At 39.3% G+C, this 20,696-nt stretch overlaps 1 protein-coding gene and 1 long non-coding RNA gene across 7 annotated transcripts in view; one reads left to right on the top strand and one right to left on the bottom strand.

The window, feature by feature from the left end:
* LOC120462608 (phosphatidylinositol-binding clathrin assembly protein) overlaps positions 1-20,696 on the bottom strand; it is a 54,616-nt gene that overhangs the window by 28,026 nt on the left and 5,894 nt on the right. For all 6 annotated transcript variants that reach the window (XM_089129693.1, XM_039651202.2, XM_089129696.1 and 3 more), the window contains exon 2: positions 7,520-7,662. In XM_089129693.1, the coding sequence (XP_088985819.1) occupies positions 7,520-7,662 (143 nt within the window). The remainder of the gene's footprint in view (positions 1-7,519; positions 7,663-20,696) is intronic.
* Positions 15,450-19,199, top strand: LOC120483538 (uncharacterized). Its single transcript, XR_016167612.1, has 6 exons — positions 15,450-15,898; positions 16,003-16,075; positions 16,172-16,279; positions 16,402-16,516; positions 16,645-17,135; positions 18,734-19,199. It is a non-coding gene; the product is annotated as an uncharacterized LOC120483538 (long non-coding RNA).

Here is a 20,696-nt window from a genome sequence, read left to right as displayed (position 1 = left end):
TGTGATCAATAGAGGAATAATCATATTCTAAAATGTTTTGTGATCTGATTACGCATTTCATACTGTAATATAAAATGCAAAAGATCTTGCATTTGTGACACTGATCTGCACAAAGCAACAATGGACCGCCCACTCACCTGTCAATTAACCACTTTACTAAAACAAAGATTTGAAAAAGATCTTATTTGTGTTCCAAAGATGAACAAAAGACTTACGGGACTCACGACATGAGCGCGAGTAATAATTAATGACAAAAAAATTATTTCAGGGTGAACTATCCCTTTAATAACCGGTGCAAACAGCCTTCAACTGCCTGAAACAACGTCAACAAAGAATTAGTAAGAAAATCTGAATAATTAAATCTTGCAATAAATCAGAATAACTAATTGTGTTTTCCTGGAACTGTATTCGTCAATGTGATTTATGGGACGCCACAAAGTTATCAGCCACCAGAATGCAGTAGGTGTAACCTTGATCTTAATTTGCAAATCAGTGCAAAGAGTCAGCAGGAAATGTACTAGTTTTTACGTACTGGGATGGAGCCTTAGGCTTGTTTCACCTCAGGGGAGAACCAGCATGAGGACCTGGTGACAGGCCCAGCGGTCAGGCAAAATCTGCTTGGCGCAGAGGAATAAAATAGACCTGGCAGTGGCCATTTCTGCCTGTGGTAAAAGTATTCAAAGGTCGAGAGTCACTGAAATCACACACGGTTCCTAAAATGGATCTGAAGGAACGGAAGGTTAAAAAATACTGCATTCCTAGAGCTCTGCTTAAGTTAGAGGATCAAGAGTGGCAAAAATAGAGGGAAAGAGGCCACCCACCCTTTGAAAAAAACAATGATCTCTGATCTCAGGCTGGCCCTGGTCATGTGATGGCTTTGAGTGAGTTTCCTCAATCTCTTTTACAAACGCTTTAATTTGTGCAGCTCCATTTTATTATCATTCTAACATTAAAAAACGGACAATGGGGGAAATACTGATGTAACACAGGGGTGCATGGAAAATCATTCTCAGAGAAAATACTGGCATACTTCTGCTTTGCACCCGACCCGTGCCTCAAACGCTGGTCTAAAATCCTTCGGGATCAGATCAGAGAAGCGGAGTGAGGCAGACCGCATTCAGACCATGGAGAAAATCCCCAGGAAAGCAGCTGTGCGGCTCTCTCTCTCTGGCACCATGGCTTAACCTTGGAGAGAAACCTCTTGGAAAATGCATGGCCGAGCCAGTGAGCACCAAAATGCGGAGAATTTTGCACCCTTCCAGAGCGTAGATCGATATGGATTACTAATTCAGTGGAGTCTGCAAATCCACGCTCCTCTGCAGGAACGCCTCTATCGTACATGCTTAGGTTATTCAAAATGGATGTCAGAAGTAAGGACGATAAATATAGATTGATAGTCCAGGAAGGGTCCCACATTCTTTGCTTAGCAAATAATTAATGTGAGAACAAACCTCAAGTAGTGTCAGAGAGAAGCATCATTTATTATTAAGGCAGGAGGCACTTCGGCTTGGAGGTTTCTCTCCCGAACGGAGGAGCTTCTATTAACACAGCAGCTCAGGCTGAGGGAAGATATCAGCTATCTGGGAATGGGGATTGCTCATGTTTTAGCCACTGATTTTCCGCGTGCAGTCAGGAACTGATCCAGAAGCAACGCTCGAACTGCATGTGAAAGCTGTATGTGTGCGTGTTTGTGCGCGAGAGCACTAACGCTGCAGGGAACATGTGTAAATAGTCTGCATGATGATGCCCTGATAATGTGTCTTCGCTCTCTCGATCCATACATGTTCTGAGGTTTCTATGGATACGGCCAGAGCAATTACTACGGTTAGAAAAAAACTTAAAGAAAAATGGAGAGCACAAAAAGATAATGACAGGATGTGAAAGGAGGCAGGTTGTTCGATAGCGATTATTTTCAAACACTAAACCCATTTTATTTGTAAAGTTAAGAGCTGGAATTGCATCTGATTCACAATGAACGCCTGAACTAGAATACAAAGTGAAAATGGGTCACCAAATTGAAAAAAGCATCAAACTTGCAAAGCTTAGCTGAAGTAGTTTCACGCTCACAAAGAGAAGTAATTAATGTAAATGTAAACCATTAAACTAAAAAAAATTACCCTATCAAACACCAGTGTGGGCAACAGTTCTTATAGCAATGAAGAAAAGTGAAAAAGCATCATGGATAACTTTGCCCCCGTCATCGAAGACCACCACAGAAAACAAATGGTCAATGTTTCAATCCAACAAGGTGAGTTCACCAATTCCCACATTTAGTTTATCCATACTCCCTACTTATGCATTACTGATACTGAGAAGCAGGTGTTAGTTTTCTGCCAAGATTTGCCATTCCTGCCTGCAGGGTAGACAAAGAGGGGAAAAGACATCAGGGGAGTGAGAGAATGTTTCATAAAGGTAATAATTACCTTACCTAGTTCACATCAGTCACAAACAACATCCATTATGCAAACAGATCCCACACAGGGACCTGAACTCAAGAGTCAGCACATGGCCAGAATGCTAAACAGCCCAATTCACAACTATGTCAGAAAAGCCTTCAAAGTCAACATGAAACAGCATTTGCAATCCATTCCTTTAGGATTGTTACTTCAAAAATGTGATGCATGCATTTCCAAATTTGACTGGATAAAACAATAAATGTTTGTATGTAATGTATGTATTACATTATTGACAGATTTGGTCAGATCTCTCAAATAGACAAAATAAAAGCCCAGAAAACAGAAGCAATGTCTTTACACCCAATTACATGCACTTTTGAATTATGAAGGAAAGCAAATTCCACGAATCCATAGATTATACATAGCATAGCATTATATACAGCAGCAACAAATTCATATAGAGAATGTTCTCTGTAGCTCTTCAGAAAAATGCACCAGATGTCAGACACAGGATCCCAGAGCACACGCTGAGCACCTGTGTTCACACTCGAAGAGCATATTCAAGCCTGACATTTGCACGGACTTAATAAAATTAGATCTTTAAATGCTGAAACTCTTCGGTGGTCTTGTGTTGACATTAATCTTCTGTGTTAACTATCAGCGAGATTTCAGAGAGGCTGCATTAATTACAGCAATAGCCTTAAACAATGCCTACAGCTATTTGGCTATTGTTTAACATTATCCAGGAGCCCATGTGACCCACGTGACAGAAGCTGCGCAAGAAAGACGTTTCAGATGTAGAAGTTAATTAAATTTTGATGAAAGATAAGACAACTAGTTTTTTTTCCTTCTCTGAACTAATATGCACTGCATAATGAGACCAGGAGTAAATAAAGTAAATGGAGTCAACTTTGATTTTCTATAGACACAGCTGCATGTCCAGTGATGAGACAACAGAGAATAGATCAACCACTTTTTTTTGTCTTTTTTTTTTGCTGAAGCAAAATTATTAATTGTAAGGAACAAATGTTTGACACAATGTTTATACCAAATTCATTAATTCCATTCAATCTTCTGGTCAATATTTGCGCATTTCCAATTATTAACAAGTGGTATTAGTCTATTCAACTCAAATAGTAGGGCCCTATGATTTCAGCAATGAGGAAAGTGTGGCAGAATCAAGGAATCCAATCCATAAAAATGGAATTCACAGTATCCACAAGTTTCCTACGCCCCATGAGGCCTTGCGTCAAAAGTGGGCGCGACTTCCGGTTTGAAGTAAACAATGCACTACTTGACATGCTTGACACTCGTTCATTCAACAGTTGACAGTCATTCAAGTTATAGCGATCCAAACTAGCTAACGATGTGGGAACACAACCTCAACGAAATTCAAAAGGGTGAAATAACAGTACCTTTACCCTCTGCAGTAGTTGATTGGGAGTATTATAATAACATTATTAATAATCAATACTGATCAAGGCATGTTGACAGACAGTTGTGCGAGCTGACAAACAATTAAAATAAAAAATACACACTTAGTCATTGTGCTTTGGAGTTTATTCAAAATTATAAATGAATGTGCTACTTGAATACATTAACTGGCACATTTGGTATTCTGTCAACACAGGCTTTGATCCTGAGTTTAGGTGTAACGTGAACAGCCAAACACATGCTGAAAGAGTTTATAGAATATTAAGATTTTAAACAAATGCACACAGGATGATTCGTTGTCTTTTGGGAGGTTGATGGAAACTTCAGTCGTTGGTAGGATCACTGTGATTTCGTTTTCAGCTTATGTTCAAAACAATCCCGTTTAAGCCACTGAATTAGTTTAGTCCGGTTATAGGCTACATACAACCGCAAACAGCACATGTTGTCCCTGAGCTCCGTAACGACATCTCTCACAAAGATTTGCGTCTTTAAATAGTAAAATAATTCTCCGAAAAACAGCTAGCCTCTTCGCTAACTAACACACAAAATACCATTGGAATGCTACTTCCGCCGACTCACCGGAAGTTTCACCCACTTTATTTTTTACATGAGCGCCCCTCGTAAACTTGTGGATAATGTGGAATAATACTGTGGCAAATTTTGGATGAATAAATTAAAAGTAGGAATGCGCACTTAAATCTCTATATTAACCAGTGTCTGTGAATATTCAAATGCAAAAAGGATGCTATTTACTTCTGAAGTCTGCATGTTCTGTTCATGTCTCTGTGTGAATGAGGGGCACGGTTTTGTAAACCGCACACATACTGAAACACGTGTGACGCTCATGGCGTTTTCAGGATCGGTGGTCTCACTATAGGAGGACACTTCCCAGGACTGAATCCCAGTAAAAAGTTATTTTTTAAAGTTAAGGGGGGGGGGGGGTCCAGTAAACGGTTACAGGGCCAAAAAAATAGTTGACAGATAAGTTAATGATGAAACCAAAAGGACATACACTCTTTATTAAACTAACCTTTATGTGAGCCTGCAGCTTCAAATAGATCCACTGAACTCCCCTCACACACAACCTCTCTCAATCTTTAGTTATAGCTCACTCACACACTCTTCCTTCAGTACCCGAAACGAACCATTCTAGATGGACAGCTGGGGCAGTGGTGTCCCCATACAAGGTTAAGCAATTTGTCTACAGTGTGACCCCACATGAACCAGCCGATTAAAATTCCACCCGCATCTCTTGCTGTCCCTTGCAATTTCTCTTTCTCTTAAAGTTCCTTATCCCTAAAGTTATCCTACCTAGATGTTTTCACAACCCCTCCTCTCCTATCTCTACCCTAGACAACATACAATCCTAGTGACGTCGACACTATATCAAATTGTTCGTTCAGTATCTGGGCCATCATTGAGTGACATCGCCCTTTTTCCTCTGCTTTTCGCAGAAACGCATGGGCAAACGCCCTTATCAACAATACCTTATCTGTGGCCCTTCCTGGCTGTGCCCTCTCACAGGACTACTGCTGACAAGACAAATGTCTCTGCTCCTCGACAGACAGTGATAACCAAACGTGTGTTTTTGAAACCATAATGGGGTAAAGGATTAAGACTAGTCCTGACCTGGGCCAGACGTTCAGCTCCGATAACAACCCCCCCCCCCCACCCCCCTGGCTGATTAGTGCCCCGTCATGCCATAGAACAGGGTGTGCTGAAGGACAGTCCTCCACGCTCACTATCTCTGACACTGGTGAGCACAAGACGTATAGTGAAGGGCTTTTTATTTTATAGTCCAAGGGAATGAACAAGGACACATGTGAGTCACTAGCACTGCCATTGTTTTTGTGTGTGCGTGTGCCATTGTTTCCTGCGGAATCTATAGTGTCAGAAAAAGTAATTATATCCACCCCGAGTTGTGAGCTTGCTGTCTAAATTGAATGTGATGAGATAAAAAGGACAGTGCACTACGAAATAATGCCAGGTCAATACAATAGATGTGTTTTCTTCACTGGCTCGCCTTAGTACATTTCACAAAGTAATCGAATGACTCAACTCTTTTAATGAATCGTGCAAACTTCTGATTCACTGAATCCCACAAGTTATCTAACAGACAAACCGTCCCTTTCAGGACAACAGTGAAAATTAGTCAAAAAATTCATACATATTTGGAAAGACATGTGGGAGGATATCCTAATGGTGAAAGAATTTTCATTTTAAGGTCTGAAATAATTAAAATTAGCTTTAGATAGAAAGTGAACAAGTATTTGGTATATTTAGATACTGTAGCTAGGTAAATGTGTGTGCATTTCTAGAGGAGCTTATGTACTGTAGTAACAATGCATTAAGCAGGCCATGTGCACATCTAGGTCACGTCCTACTGTATACATCATTAATGTGTGTGTGTCATGTTCTCACCTACCTGCTGTTTATCATTAGCGGTCTACATGTTTGTGCTCGTAGGCATCTATTTCTATCTAACTCTTGTTGCTGCGCATAAACTGTACAAACTTTCAAACTCAAACACTGTATTGAACTATTAGCACATGTTTGCAAGTATTTTTTCATTTCAGTTTCAAAATGCATTAATTACCAATAGAAATGTCCAACAGAAGTTGAATATTTGGTCTGCCAGACCTACAGTACATGTCTATGAATTATGAAATGATTGTATATTTATCTTAAAATGCACTATATAATACATCTAAGACAGAAAGGCAGTGGCATCGCTCCCACTTTTCCTCCTCATTAGCGAGACCCCTGTAGAATTGTGAAAAAAAATTCACCTTTCAAAAGTTTGAGGATTTCTTAAAAGAAATGAATACTTTGATTCAACAAGGGCGCATTAAATGTATCAAAAGTGAAAGTAATGTAACTAAGTAAACTCAGCAAACATGCCTTTTTCGGGTTGTGGCCAGAGCGATAAACTGCAATGTCCGTAATGTAAGACGCCTAAAAGACAGTGTTACAGGGAGAAAGTGCTACTGCAGAGCCAAACCATCTATAACCATATGCCCCTCCATTATTTCTTTTCTGATCATCAATTGTCTGTGAAATTTGTTCAATTTTTGCAATGTTCAATGTAGAAAACAGTTATTTTAAATTATAATGGTATTTCACAGTTTTAAATCAAATAAATGACTTTTTCAAAAACATTAAAACATCTTAACAACCCCAAACGGTAGTGCAAAATATTAAAATATGAATATACATTAGGTCTCAAATGGTCAATTGCTTTGAACTAAGAAAATGTAATGCTATGAAGAAAATCTAAGTCCATTTACATTTCAGTTCTATTAATTTCATTCATATAATATCATTTATTACGTATGATAAATGACAGTAATGAACATGCCTGGATAAGGCTTTAGGCATTCAGCTAAACTTAGGAATGTCACTCGTTTAGTCTATCCAAGTTATTGCAGGCCACTTTGACACATTTAAAACATCCATCACAGATTTACTGTAACTTAACACCAACTTTTCAGGATGGCAATGTAAAATGCTTTCACTGTCTGTCACCATGTCTCACACACACTCAGTCACAAACAGCACTTTGTGACTGCTGAGTGATTTATCATGTAGGGTCAATTTGACCGAGCTATGCTGTATCTTCACAGAAGGTTGTCTGGAATCAACCCCACCCCACCCCAAAAAAAGGATGAAGTTCAAGTGCAGAATCTCACCTCATTTCCATACATCATTAGGTGGTGTGTGGTGATGAGCGCCTTGAAGACCACAACCCAGCTGCTGTTGGTGGTTCTCTCAAACAATGTGTCAGCCAGCTGGGGAACGTTCACATTCATCTCATTGGTGCAGTGGATCAAGTCTGAAAACACACATGACGCACACGTTAGAGCAACACACGTGACTGATTCACATCTCGAATGGTTCTTCTAAGACCCTGGAAAAGATGTTCCAATAAACACAGGGCCCTTGCGTTGCGTGAAACACATTAATGTATCTGCAGTGGGTGCTAATGGAAGCAGATCTCAGCGGACTCTCGTAATATCTCTCAGTATTCTACACAGAGGGTTAGACAGACTTCTAACCAGTCGTTCTGTTATGCAACACACAGACAAGCAGGGAAGATCCATAAAGAGAGACGCATCTTTAAATATGCAGGAGCACCCCAGTTTACGCATCCGAAAGCAGCATCTTTTGAACGCCATCAGATGCTCGAAAACTCGTTTCTGTTCTGTCCTGTTTGCATAATGAAGACATTCCTCCTTCAACCCACAGTGTTCTTTTTAGTTCATCAAAGGCAAAACTCTTTTTCTCCCTTCCCTTGAGAGAAACATCTTTTCACACACAGAGCAGGTAATGAGGGAAACGACTCCTCCGTATCTGTCGGATTTGGGCCCTGTGGGCCTGTCTGTTGTTCTAATAGGGAGTACTAGTAGTAAGTAGTGCAGCTCCCAATTGGAGTCTGATGATGAATCACAAGGATCTGGTAAAAGAGACGGCACACTAGTATGTGCTATACGTCTACGTAATATTATTATAGTGAATATACCATATTGTTATTCACAAGATATGCAATTTAATGTTTACTTCAGTTGGCATCAACAGCAGTTATTTGTTGAGATGATTATAGATAGAAATTAAATAAATAGCAGCACTAAGCTCATGGGTTTGATTCCCATGTATGCATACCTTGGCAAATTGGTTTATGTACTAATATAACAATACAAACGAATTTGAGATTGTTTGATTTTGTTCATTTGATAATATTTATCTGAAGAATGTATGGATCAAAACCGGTGAAATAACTGTCGAAAAAAAAAACTTTGGACCCTATACTGATTTTTACTGAATAATAAAAAATAAATAAAACACTGAGGCATTTTACAAAATATCATCTTTTGTGTTTTCCAGAAGACTTTTGAATGAAACGAGGCCGAGTAAATGACAGAATTAGATTATGCCTTTAAACTGAGAGAGATTTTCTTTCATACATTTAAAACGACTAATAACTGAGCTATTTTGGAAATTATAATTGAATAGAGAGTTTTGAATAGCTTGTTTTCATGTGACGTCACGCCACTGCGTTACCATGGCGCGAAATGTAGATGGAGGGCAGGAAGTGATTTTCTATATTTAGGAAGCACTATAACACACTCAAAATGCTTGTTTTTTGTCGTTTATGGTTGCTCAAATCGATCAAACCACGAGGAGTTTTTATCGTGTGCCAAAAGTTGTTGTTCATAAGGGTGGAAAATACAAGAAATTGACAGAAAAACACCGTGAAAAATGCCTTGCAAACCTACGTCTGCGGTCGGGAGGAGCCGAATGGGAAAATGCCTGTGTGTGTGCAGTAATCACTTCGTCAAATGTGAGTTAATACATTATTATGTGGCTTATAATTACATTATTCAGGTGTTTAAATACACTTATGAGGCTGTTTGTGTAATGCACCAGTTTCCGAACTTTGTAAAGTCAAAGTATGTCTGTAAGACGAGTTAGTTGCTGATATCTACAGCCTCGATGGCAGGCAAATCTCTCAATTTAGCTGAAAATCGGTCCTCTTCCTAACGTAAGGATCACGCCCAACATATGTTTCGATTTTCTGTTTATATATTTCTCTTGTAATAGCATCTAAAGTAGTACAGGACGGATTTTCCTCCATCTCGTCCATTGCACTCTTCACTCCTTGCCCTCCATCTGCATTCCACGCGTCAACACAATCACGTGACTGCAAACCACCTATAGGAATCAAATCTGGAGAGATCTGTAGCAATACCCTGCCTTAGTTGCTAGGGTGTTATGGGTGGTTGCTAGGTGGTTACTAGGTTATTCTAGGTGGCTGTTTACTGGCCCAAATGCAAATAATCCCTCCCTAAATCGAATGATATTCAGATTTCTAAAAAACACTCAGGGTCCCTCTTTAGTCATGCCTGTGGTATCACCCACCGGGGGAAAAAACCTGATTACTTAGAAAAGTAATAGCACACAGAGGCACGCTTTGAGGTGTCATTCATACCCCGTAGCACAAACGAGTTACGTGCCAACGTTTAGTACTTAGGTTGAGCAACAGTAATTGTATTGCAAGCAGCATTAATAAATCTGTGCGATCCTGAAGATTCAAGTCAACTCCACTCAGCTATTCAGCATCTCTTCCCAAGATGAAAGCATATTCACATACTGTGACTACTATTAAAAACACACATCAGCCTGTTGGGGGATGAGTTACGAGATTGCTGCCTATTCAACAGTGTTTTTCCCCGTTTCTCTCTCTCTCGCTCTCTTTCCACTACTGAACTGCACCATGGCTTTTGCTTCAGAGCTCTGTCTCCTTTCTTCTGTCTTGCTTGTTTTCTATAATGGTCAGTAGGAGAGCCTGCGAGCTGATTGGCTCCTTAGGGAGGGAGGGGGAGGGAAAGAGAACGAGAGTGAAAAACTCTTCTGAAGTGAGGATATGTGCTGATTTAATTCGATAAAACAGGGCTCATTTGGTGGTATTGATCAAAATTCCATTGTCTTAAACAGAGAAAGACTAAGAGGGGCACAAATAACAGTTAACGAGTTAGTATCTTGTGGCCACGAGTTAGTATCTTGTGGCCACGAGTTAGTATCTTGTGGCCACGAGTTAGTATCTTGTGGCCACGAGTTAGTATCTTGTGGCCACGAGTTAGTATCTTGAGGCCACGAGTTACTACAGTATCTTGTGGCCACGAGTTAGTATCTTGTGGCCACGAGTTAGTATCTTGAGGCCACGAGTTACTATCTTGTGGCCACGAGTTACTATCTTGTGGCCACGAGTTACTATCTTGAGGCCACGAGTTAGTATCTTGTGGCCACGAGTTAGTATCTTGTGGCCACGAGTTAGTATCTTGAGGCCACGAGTTACTATCTTGAGGCCACGAGTTAGTATCTTGTGGCCACGAGTTAGTATCTTGTGGCCACGAGTTACTATCTTGTGGCCACGAGTTACTATCTTGAGGCCACGAGTTAGTATCTTGTGGCCACGAGTTAGTATCTTGAGGCCACGAGTTAGTATCTTGTGGCCACGAGTTAGTATCTTGTGGCCACGAGTTACTATCTTGTGGCCACGAGTTACTATCTTGAGGCCACGAGTTAGTATCTTGAGGCCACGAGTTACTATCTTGAGGCCACGAGTTAGTATCTTGTGGCCACGAGTTAGTATCTTGTGGCCACGAGTTACTATCTTGTGGCCACGAGTTACTATCTTGTGGCCACGAGTTAGTATCTTGAGGCCACGAGTTAGTATCTTGAGGCCACGAGTTACTATCTTGTGGCCACGAGTTACTATCTTGTGGCCACGAGTTACTATCTTGAGGCCACGAGTTACTATCTTGTGGCCACGAGTTAGTATCTTGTGGCCACGAGTTAGTATCTTGTGGCCACGAGTTAGTATCTTGTGGCCACGAGTTACTATCTTGAGGCCACGAGTTAGTATCTTGTGGCCACGAGTTAGTATCTTGTGGCCACGAGTTAGTATCTTGTGGCCACGAGTTACTATCTTGTGGCCACGAGTTACTATCTTGTGGCCACGAGTTACTATCTTGAGGCCACGAGTTAGTATCTTGTGGCCACGAGTTAGTATCTTGTGGCCACGAGTTAGTATCTTGTGGCCACGAGTTAGTATCTTGTGGCCACGAGTTAGTATCTTGTGGCCACGAGTTAGTATCTTGTGACCACGAGTTACTATCTTGTGGCCACGAGTTAGTATCTTGAGGCGACGAGTTAGTATCTTGAGGCCACGAGTTAGTATCTTGAGGCCACGAGTTAGTATCTTGAGGCCACGAGTTAGTATCTTGAGGCCACGAGTTAGTATCTTGTGGCCACGAGTTAGTATCTTGAGGCCACGAGTTAGTATCTTGAGGCCACGAGTTAGTATCTTGAGGCCACGAGTTAGTATCTTGTGGCCACGAGTTAGTATCTTGTGGCCACGAGTTAGTATCTTGTGGCCACGAGTTAGTATCTTGAGGCCACGAGTTAGTATCTTGAGGCCACGAGTTAGTATCTTGTGGCCACGAGTTACTATCTTGTGGCCACGAGTTAGTATCTTGAGGCGACGAGTTACTATCTTGAGGCCACAAGATAGTTATAATTAATTTTTTTTACCAAAGTGGGACTAGAGGGGCTCCGTAGAACTAACCCTTTAAATCCATTTATCAAATGAATTTTCACTAAACCAAAAAAAAACAGGTTTCCTAAATAAGCACAAGCTATTAAACAGACATTCCCCAGTCCAGTTAGAGCAACTTCTTTGGTCAGTTAAGCATTTTACTACCTTGTGCCATGTTTTCACACAAAACAAAACTAATGTTCCCCCTATGTGAGACTGTTGCTGATTTTGCTTAATGTGGGACAGTATAAATCACGTAATTAAGGATAACTAAAATATGAAACAGTAATACTAACCATCAGGGATTTTTATCATGGTTTATCTTCAAACCGGTAACCCCTTGTACCGAATTATGATGACATATCGTATATGATACGTGTATCGCATCATGAGGTAATTAGCCATAGCACATAATACTAATCTCTAATTATCTCCTTTACAATGCTTCTGAGGGTCACACGGCAAGTTCACAAAAGTAGATTTGCAAAGTGAGTGAGAACAGGCAGCGTTTCACACCGCAACCTTTAAATAGAGTTTCTGACAGTGTTTCAGTAAAACAGACAATCACACTTCCATGTTATCCCTCACAAACACACACACACCTGCATGGTTCCATGCTGAGATGTGCGCACCAGAGCATGAAATGATGTGCAGTGGCGAGAATCGAATCCGTGAAAGGAAGCTGTGGCCTAATGATGTCACTGCAATGCAGCAAATGAAGAGTCTTTGAGCGATGAGGTCACACACTTTCAGTCTGCCTGTGTCAAAGTCTTATTGTTAGCCGGAAAGACAACGAAACCCTTTGGAAATGTTCATACCGGGCTGAGCCTGCCACCAGTCAGTCAGGGTTGACAGAGGCTCAAAACATCCTTGATTTTTCAAACGCACACGTCGCTGACATAATTGGCCGGTGGAAACTGGTTTGGAATTATAACCAGCTCTATGCAATGGTGAAAAATTAACAAAATTACAAATTAAAGCACTTTTGATTCAAAGCATGATTATTCTCTGCAGTGCCTGGGTTTACAAATTAATCTGGATTGAGCCTTGATGAGGCACAGGAAGTTTGGCAGGAAGCCTCTCGTGTGTGTGTGTGTGTGTGTGTGTGTGTGTGTGTGTGTGTGTGTGTGTGTGTGTGTGTGTGTGTGTGTGCGCGCAAGGAAGTAAATTGACCAGGTGGCCTGACGGTCTGTCCAGCTGTCAGCCAGAAGACTGTGGCTGGTGTTCACCTCTGAACCGCCACAGCTGCCATGCTAATTACTTGTTCCAAGTGTACTAATCACTGACTCCAGGTCAGTTCTCCATGTCCCTCTGCTTCTGGGATAATGCACTGGTGGAGTGGGAATTGACATTTCAAAGTATTGCAATATGTTATTGCACTATATTCTCAGACAAAACCAGATCCCCAATTCACTAAACATGCACGCACTAATTTGTGCAGGAAATCTGCGTACAAACGTTTTCACGAACAAATCATAATTCACCAAAAATTTTCATACCAAGGCCCTGTTTACACGAGAACGCTCGCGGGTGAAAACGTAAAAATATTTAATTTTTTTAGTTTACACCGCGACGGCATTTTTGAGGCTTAAAAACGCAAAAAAGTGAAACCACCCTCCAGAGTGGAAATCTTAAAAACGCTCCACCGCCGCGTTCCCGTGTAAAGGGTAAAAACGCAAAAGTCTGCTTGACAGTGAAGGTTGTACACAGGCGCGTAGACTTGTGGTGTTGTAGTATGCACTTCTAGCCGCCTGGAGAGCATACTACATTGAATTTCACACACTTTAATTTGCACACGGATTTCCCACCCAAAACGCTCGTCTAAACGCAGAATAAAAAGTGATGACGCAACGCCACTTTTGCGTTTTCTCTTCAGAATCGTTTCAGTGTAAACAAAGCCTCAAAATTTAAGCTAAAATTATTCTAAAGTAAAACTAAAACCACATGTACACACACACACACAAACAAATGTGTGGCCTTATGTTAAAAAAAAAATTACTAAATAATACAATTTAATTTGAAAGCTGTAAAGGAAAGATTCTGCGGAAAGGCCTTATATGGAGATGGTTTGGGCATGTTTTAAGCAAATGTCTAACCTTGTGCACGTGGCGCTCATTTACAATATTTTAAATTCACTAACATTAGAACGAGATTAAGAAAAAAAATGTAGGTGCGTATTAGGCTTGCAGAGATAGTCTGTGTTACCGTGTTACATCACTTTCCCACTGCAGTGATGACGATGTTTCTGACAATGACATGCCAACTCTCTAAGCTAGTTTTATGGCTCTCAAATGAAAAACAAGTAGAAAGTTCAGTACTACTTGTGCAAAGCTACTTGTCCAATAAAGATGAATGGGAAATTAATTCAACGTTAAACGCTCGCAATTTTACAGTTCTAATCATAATAAACTAAACACAAAACGAAAATACTACTGTATCATGACACCGACATCAATATAATATTTGTATCGTCGTCAATATAATATTTGTGTAGTGTGCAGGCATGTTTACTGACTATATGGACCTCCAATGCAAGAGCATGAAAAGATTTTTTAAAACAATTTCACAAAAAAAAATTATATATACATCAATAAGATTCTGATATCCTTTGTGGAAAAGCTAATCACTAAGATTAAAGGACCCCCAGACCTGTTGAGATTTTACTCTATGCTCATAAAACAAATGCTAACCTCTCTAACCTGCAGATAAGAAAAGCAAACAGTGTTGGATTTAATGAGCGCAGAGTCTCTTTTATCGGCTAACTGCTTCAGCAAGCTTGAAGGAGAACAGCAAGGAGACTTCTTCTCCAAATAATCGTCTGTGCTCCCTCTGTCTGGGGAACCTGGGACCTCTATTAAATATAGCTGGGAATTTTTTTGAGAGCTTGTTTGCTATGTTTGTATCTCTGCCTCCATTTCCTTCAAGATGTGTGTTGATGGCCTTTTTGCTGTGATTGCGAAGTGCTGGAACAGGAAATTATGCATATCTGGTGGATGGTGGTCTGAAATGTGGTGAGACGAGGTCGGTATTTGATCAACGTTCTGGGAACATAAATGTGATGATGGCAACATTTTTTGTAAAAGGCCTATATGGGATTCCTGAACAGTGAGTTCAGACACAGTTCTGTGGAATACCGCAGCTATTCCCCACATGTCATTCCCATATTTCTCCATCTCTCTCTCTCCCTCCCTCTCTTTTCTTTTTCACCAGGACAACTTTGCAACTAATCAGAAACTTTGGAGCACAGCTTGAAAAATTCTATAAAGCTCCAGTCTATGATAAAAAGGACAAAAGAAAGCCACACAATCCTATACAAGATCACCCGACCTTTATTTCTCACAAAGCCCAATAAAGGTAATTTAAGGCAAGGAATACCAGAAAGTAGAAAAATCAAAGTGACATCAAGTCTTTAAGCATAAATTCTAATGCATCAATGTCTACTGTTCAAAATAGCTTGATCAAATTAGGAAAGGTTAGGAAATAGTTATAGTTTTATTTGAATGTGTGCCTATACACAGTAAAATCTCCAGTGTTGAAATCCTGGTGTTAAGGACTTTTAGAGTAAAGTGTTAATTTTCTGGTGTTGAATTTCAAGGGATTAACACTGCTAGTGTAAACCACACTCTCTGGCTGGTGTAAATATGTGGAGTTATACACCAGAGATGCTTTGAGAACACCGAGAGTGTTACTAGTCACATCCGGGACATTTACGCGCTGGGCGGGACGAAACGAGTTGAAACTTTCTTCACAGGCGCCATTTTCTTTGACTCGAGTCGCAAGACATGCGAGGAGGAAACACGCATTTATTATGCGTTAAATCGCATTTATATATTAATTTTATAACACCATATTGTTTTATAACAATGTGTATGTGCTGTGGACGAGCAAACCGCTCTCAGAAGGGGTATTTTCTATGACGCGCGATGCGGAGCAGACCAGGATGGGTTTGCTTTTTAACAGGGAAACAACGAAAGTAAGTGTTTTCTAATTCACATAGCCAATATATTTTATAACACATTGATTCAAAGCGATATTTAAATGTTCTGCGCGATTAAACGGTCGAAATTCTTTTCAAAGACGACATCATCTTTGAAACACGGAGCTGACGAGGAGGAGGCTTGTAGCTAACGTTAACAGGGAAACACCTAAAGTAAGTGTTTTTAACATAATTTACCACATGAATTTCATGGCATTATATTGTTTTGTAACGATATTTATGTGATGTGCGCGCCTAAACCTCTCACAGTCTAGGTCCTGCATCTTCTTTGACTCGTGACCTGCTCGTGACGCATTTCAAAAAGCAGTGCAGAGTGCAGACACGGAGTTTGCTTTTAACAATAAAAACACCGATTAAGTAAGTGTTTAACTCATTTACTATACGTGTTTTATAATATTATATTGTTTATGACGATATGTGTGATGTGCAAATATCATAAAGGATTTATCCTAAAACTATCTTTTACTCTCGTCTGCCAGCAGACCTAACGTTAACGTATAAAACAGAAGAACAACTCCACAAACTGCGGACCAACAATGCACGTGGAATTTGCACTTTATTTCCTTATTTGGAGGACCAATCTTTTTAGAATGGGTAAGCAAATTGCAATTATTTCAAATTAAATATTGATGCAAAATGTATTTATCAGATTAACTTTTGGTTGATATTTGGAGATGCTTTAATGTTTAAATGTATTGATTTTTACAATTTGTGTTTGCTAGGAGCATTTCTATGATGCACTATGATTTCTATGAAGTGACTAAGGGTACCAGGCTTGGTGTTTAAAGACTGTACAGACTAGAACCTGGTGATGGAAAGAGAACAGATAAGTTAACATATGAGAGAATCATGGGCACAAACAAAAAATAATCATAGCTTGGTTGTTATTTGGTATAGCTAGATTTTCTTTGTTTCATAACACTCATTTTGAATTTGTCCAGTCAAATTCATTTACAAAAGTAAATCTAGTATATATATATATATATATATATATATATATATATATATATATATATATATATATACTTAAAATAAGATTTCGAACCAATGGTTTTCATGATTTGACAAGGAGATGTTTTCTTGCTGTTTAATTTTAGACTCAACTGATTGGAAAATCTCTGCCCATCACCTGCCCCCAACATACAAAGCCACAAGACGGGAACACCGATCCTTCCGGAATCCGACGGCTGACAATTTAGTGAGATTTCTTGAGGTGCGTGTCTTTATTTTTTCTTAAAGTGTTAGTTCACCCACAAATGGAAATTCTGTTATTAATTACTCACCCTCATGTCTTTCCAAACAAGTGAGACTTTTTCATGTTCACAACACAAACAAACATATTTTTAATGAAATCGGAGAGCTTCCTGTCCCTCCATTGACAATCTACACAACTACCACTTTCAAGCCCCAGACAAAAGTACATCATTAAAGTACTCCATGCAACTCCAGTGGTTTAACATAAATGTTTATTAAACTATGCAAGTGCTGTGTTTACAGCAAAAACAGATTTACAGCTTAATTTATTAAATATTTATTTCCAACATGCGTTCATGACAAAGTTACAACTCGTGCTTGTTGTTGATGTGCATGTATGTGCATTGAAGATTAATATTTTGTAAATAAAGTTGAGTTAAAATTGTCAAAAAGGTTGAGGTTAAACCACTAGAGTCACATGGATTACTTTTGATTTCCTTTATACCTTTCCGTGGTTTTTGAAGTGGTCGTTGAATAGGCTTTAGATGAATGGACAGAATTCTCTTAGATTTCATTAAAAATATCTTTATTAAAGGGACTGTTCACCCAAAAATGTCAATTCTGTCAGTAATTACTCACCCTCATGTTGTTCCAACCTCGCAAGACTCATTCATCTTCGGAACACAAATTAAGATATTTTTGATTAAATCTGTGAGCTGGATCACTCCTCCATAGGCTTCTAAGGGATCAAAACTTGCTGGCCCAGAAAGTCATTAAAGATATTGTTGATTACAGAAGCGCAATCCTAAATCCAGTCCAAACGAGAATGCTTTGTGTGCGCAAAAAAACAAACAGAAATTACGACTTTATTCAACTATGCATTTCCTTCTCTGTGGGCCTCGAGATGGGCTTCTCGTAGTGTAACAGCGCAGCGCCTCGGTGTTGTACGTCACACACAGGCTCACTATTGGCTGACGCTGGTCGTGTGTGTGTGTGTGACGTACAACACAGTAGCGCTGCACTGTTACACTGTTAACTTGCTCAGGCCCACACAGAAGAAAATGAATAGTTGATTGTAATATTTTTAATTTTTAGTTTGTTTTTTGCGCACAAAAAGTATTCTCGTCACTTGATAAACCTGAGCCACTGTAGTCACTCTGACTATTTTAACAATGTCTTTAATAACTTTTATTGGCTGCCAAGTTTCAATCCCTTAAAAGGCTTTGCAGGAGTGATCCAGCTCTCAGATTTAATCAACAATATCATTCATTTGTCTCCCGAAGATGAAGGAAAGTCTTACCGAGTTGGAACAACACGAGGGTTGAGTAATTAGTGCTAGAATTTTCATTTTTGGGTGAACTATCCCTTTAAGTGTTCCCAAGATGAGCAAAACTCTTACTGGTTTGGAACAACAAGGGTGAATAATTAATGACAGAATTAAATTTTTTGGATGAATTAAATCTTCAATTTACTTGGAAATCAATAAATGCAAGTCTTAATCTAACCAAAATGGTTTCTTGTTTGAGTCGATGATTGAACTTTTTTCACCATAAACCTGCTGTATTTATGAAACACAAATGGTATTAATTGTAGTTGATCTGGTTTTGTGTTGTCTAGGTACCCAGTCCTACAGGATTTTTCGAGAAAGTTGGATCTACACAGCTTTTGCTGCTCTGTGAAACAACTATGCACTGAACTTTACTGTTAGTGACTGGAGATACACAACTGATCCACTCATATCCTGCTACTGTTCTTCATCTGCTGAATGTTTTTGACTCAAGCACTGCTGTACTGTTGCAAAGTCAAAGGTACTGAATCAACTTCACTGACACAGGACTCACATTCACTGATATGTTCAGGACACCATTTGATCACAATATATAATTCTGATTACAGTGCATTCATCGTTTATTTTAAAAGTTAACCTATGATGTAAACGTGTTTGTTCGGTAATAAAAAAAATAGTTTGCTTGAAACAACTGTTTACATTTGCCTTTATTTTCAACTTTACAATGAACTGAATTCTACTATGATCCCATACTTTCTGGATTGTTTTGAAATAAAGTTTTGAAAGAGTAATAAAGAGTTATGTGTTTTTCAAAGTGAAATTATTCTTTTCAGATTTAAAGAACTGAAGAAAATAAACTGACAAATCATTTAAGTACAGTAGGTAATGCATAACCCTAATAAGAAAAACTGGTAACTTCTTTTGTGTTTTTATTTGTAAAAATGTGTTCTATTAACACCAGGATGGTGTAATTTGACTACTATAAGGTTGAAGAAGTAAACACTGGCAGTGTTGTTGTTATCTGCATTGGTGTTAAAATTCCACTCTCTTAGTGTTCGAATTGTAACACTGTGTCGGTGTTGAGAGAGGCAACACTTTTGAAAGTGTTGAAGTAACACTTTGTGGGTGGTTCCCAAATATACACTTTTAAAGTGTTGAAATTAACTCTATTGGTGTTGATTTCCGGATTTCAAATTTACTGTGTACGCAAACACCAAAGAAGGGTCATTCCGTGTCAATTCAACCAGAGGTCCCAGTAAAAAAATGTGGATTTTTTAACGAAATACATAAATGAAGAAGAAAGCTAAAATCTTAAATTGAATGAATTGACTAATACACTATATTGTAGAGGAGGGTCAAAATTACTATTTTAACCTGATATTTGGAGCCAAATTAAGGGGGGGGGGTAAAAATTACTATAAGATGGCAGCAGCATCATTTTTATTTTTACACGAAGACTGGTCTGTTAGAAAAATCTGTTGACTTTAACAATCTCGGTTGCATTATATGCCAACAGTGACCGTTCAAAAATGGGGAAACCACTTATTTGTGTTTTCTTCCCCTCAAGTTTGCATGCCCCCTATTTGGCTCCAAATCTCAGGTGAAAATTGTCATTTTATTTGCCATTTGTTATTGAGCCGGACAGTTTTGTGCCATGAAAGGTTAAAGTTATGTAGTATCCGAAACTGAAAATATGTAGTTTTGCACATATGGGCATGAGAGGAAAAAAGAGCTTTGAGATTTCTCTCCTCTGAGATGCGTCATAAATAAAGTCCCAGGTTTTGCAGAGGAGATTTAAGAAGACGAGCCAAGGGCTCTTATAAGGTACAAAACAAGCTATCAAACAGAGCCAAAGGCCCTCAGCAGCTATAAATAGGCCACATCAGCACTATGAGCGTGAAGGGAACAGAAGCAATGTGTCATGCAGCATGTGGAAGCTCTCTTAAAGTGGTGCAGTTGTGTCCTCACACTGAATGAAGCTCAACAAACATTGATCAACTGCTTCTCTAGCCTTGTAAAAAAAAAAAACTCCAAGACATCCTCTTTTATCAGTAGCTCCAGGTTCTATTTCTGCTTGCTTCTAACACAACATGGTTCAGTGCTTAATAAATACAAATACAAACATCCGTCATCCACAAAATTACAATGAGTTCATAAGTAAAAGCTACTCATCTGTGGAGCGGTTTGCTCTTGCAGAGCTGATTGCTGTAAACAGTGGACAAAGCATCCTGAAGAGTAATCTGTATTCTGAAAGGCTGCGTGGTATTTCCCAAGACATGTTTGAGAATGGCC

The sequence above is a fragment of the Pimephales promelas genome, chromosome 1, assembly GCF_988280905.1.
Source record: "Pimephales promelas chromosome 1, fPimPro1.hap1.1, whole genome shotgun sequence".
NCBI classification, from domain to species: domain Eukaryota; kingdom Metazoa; phylum Chordata; class Actinopteri; order Cypriniformes; family Leuciscidae; genus Pimephales; species Pimephales promelas.
This window is presented reverse-complemented; position numbering and strand designations above follow the sequence as displayed.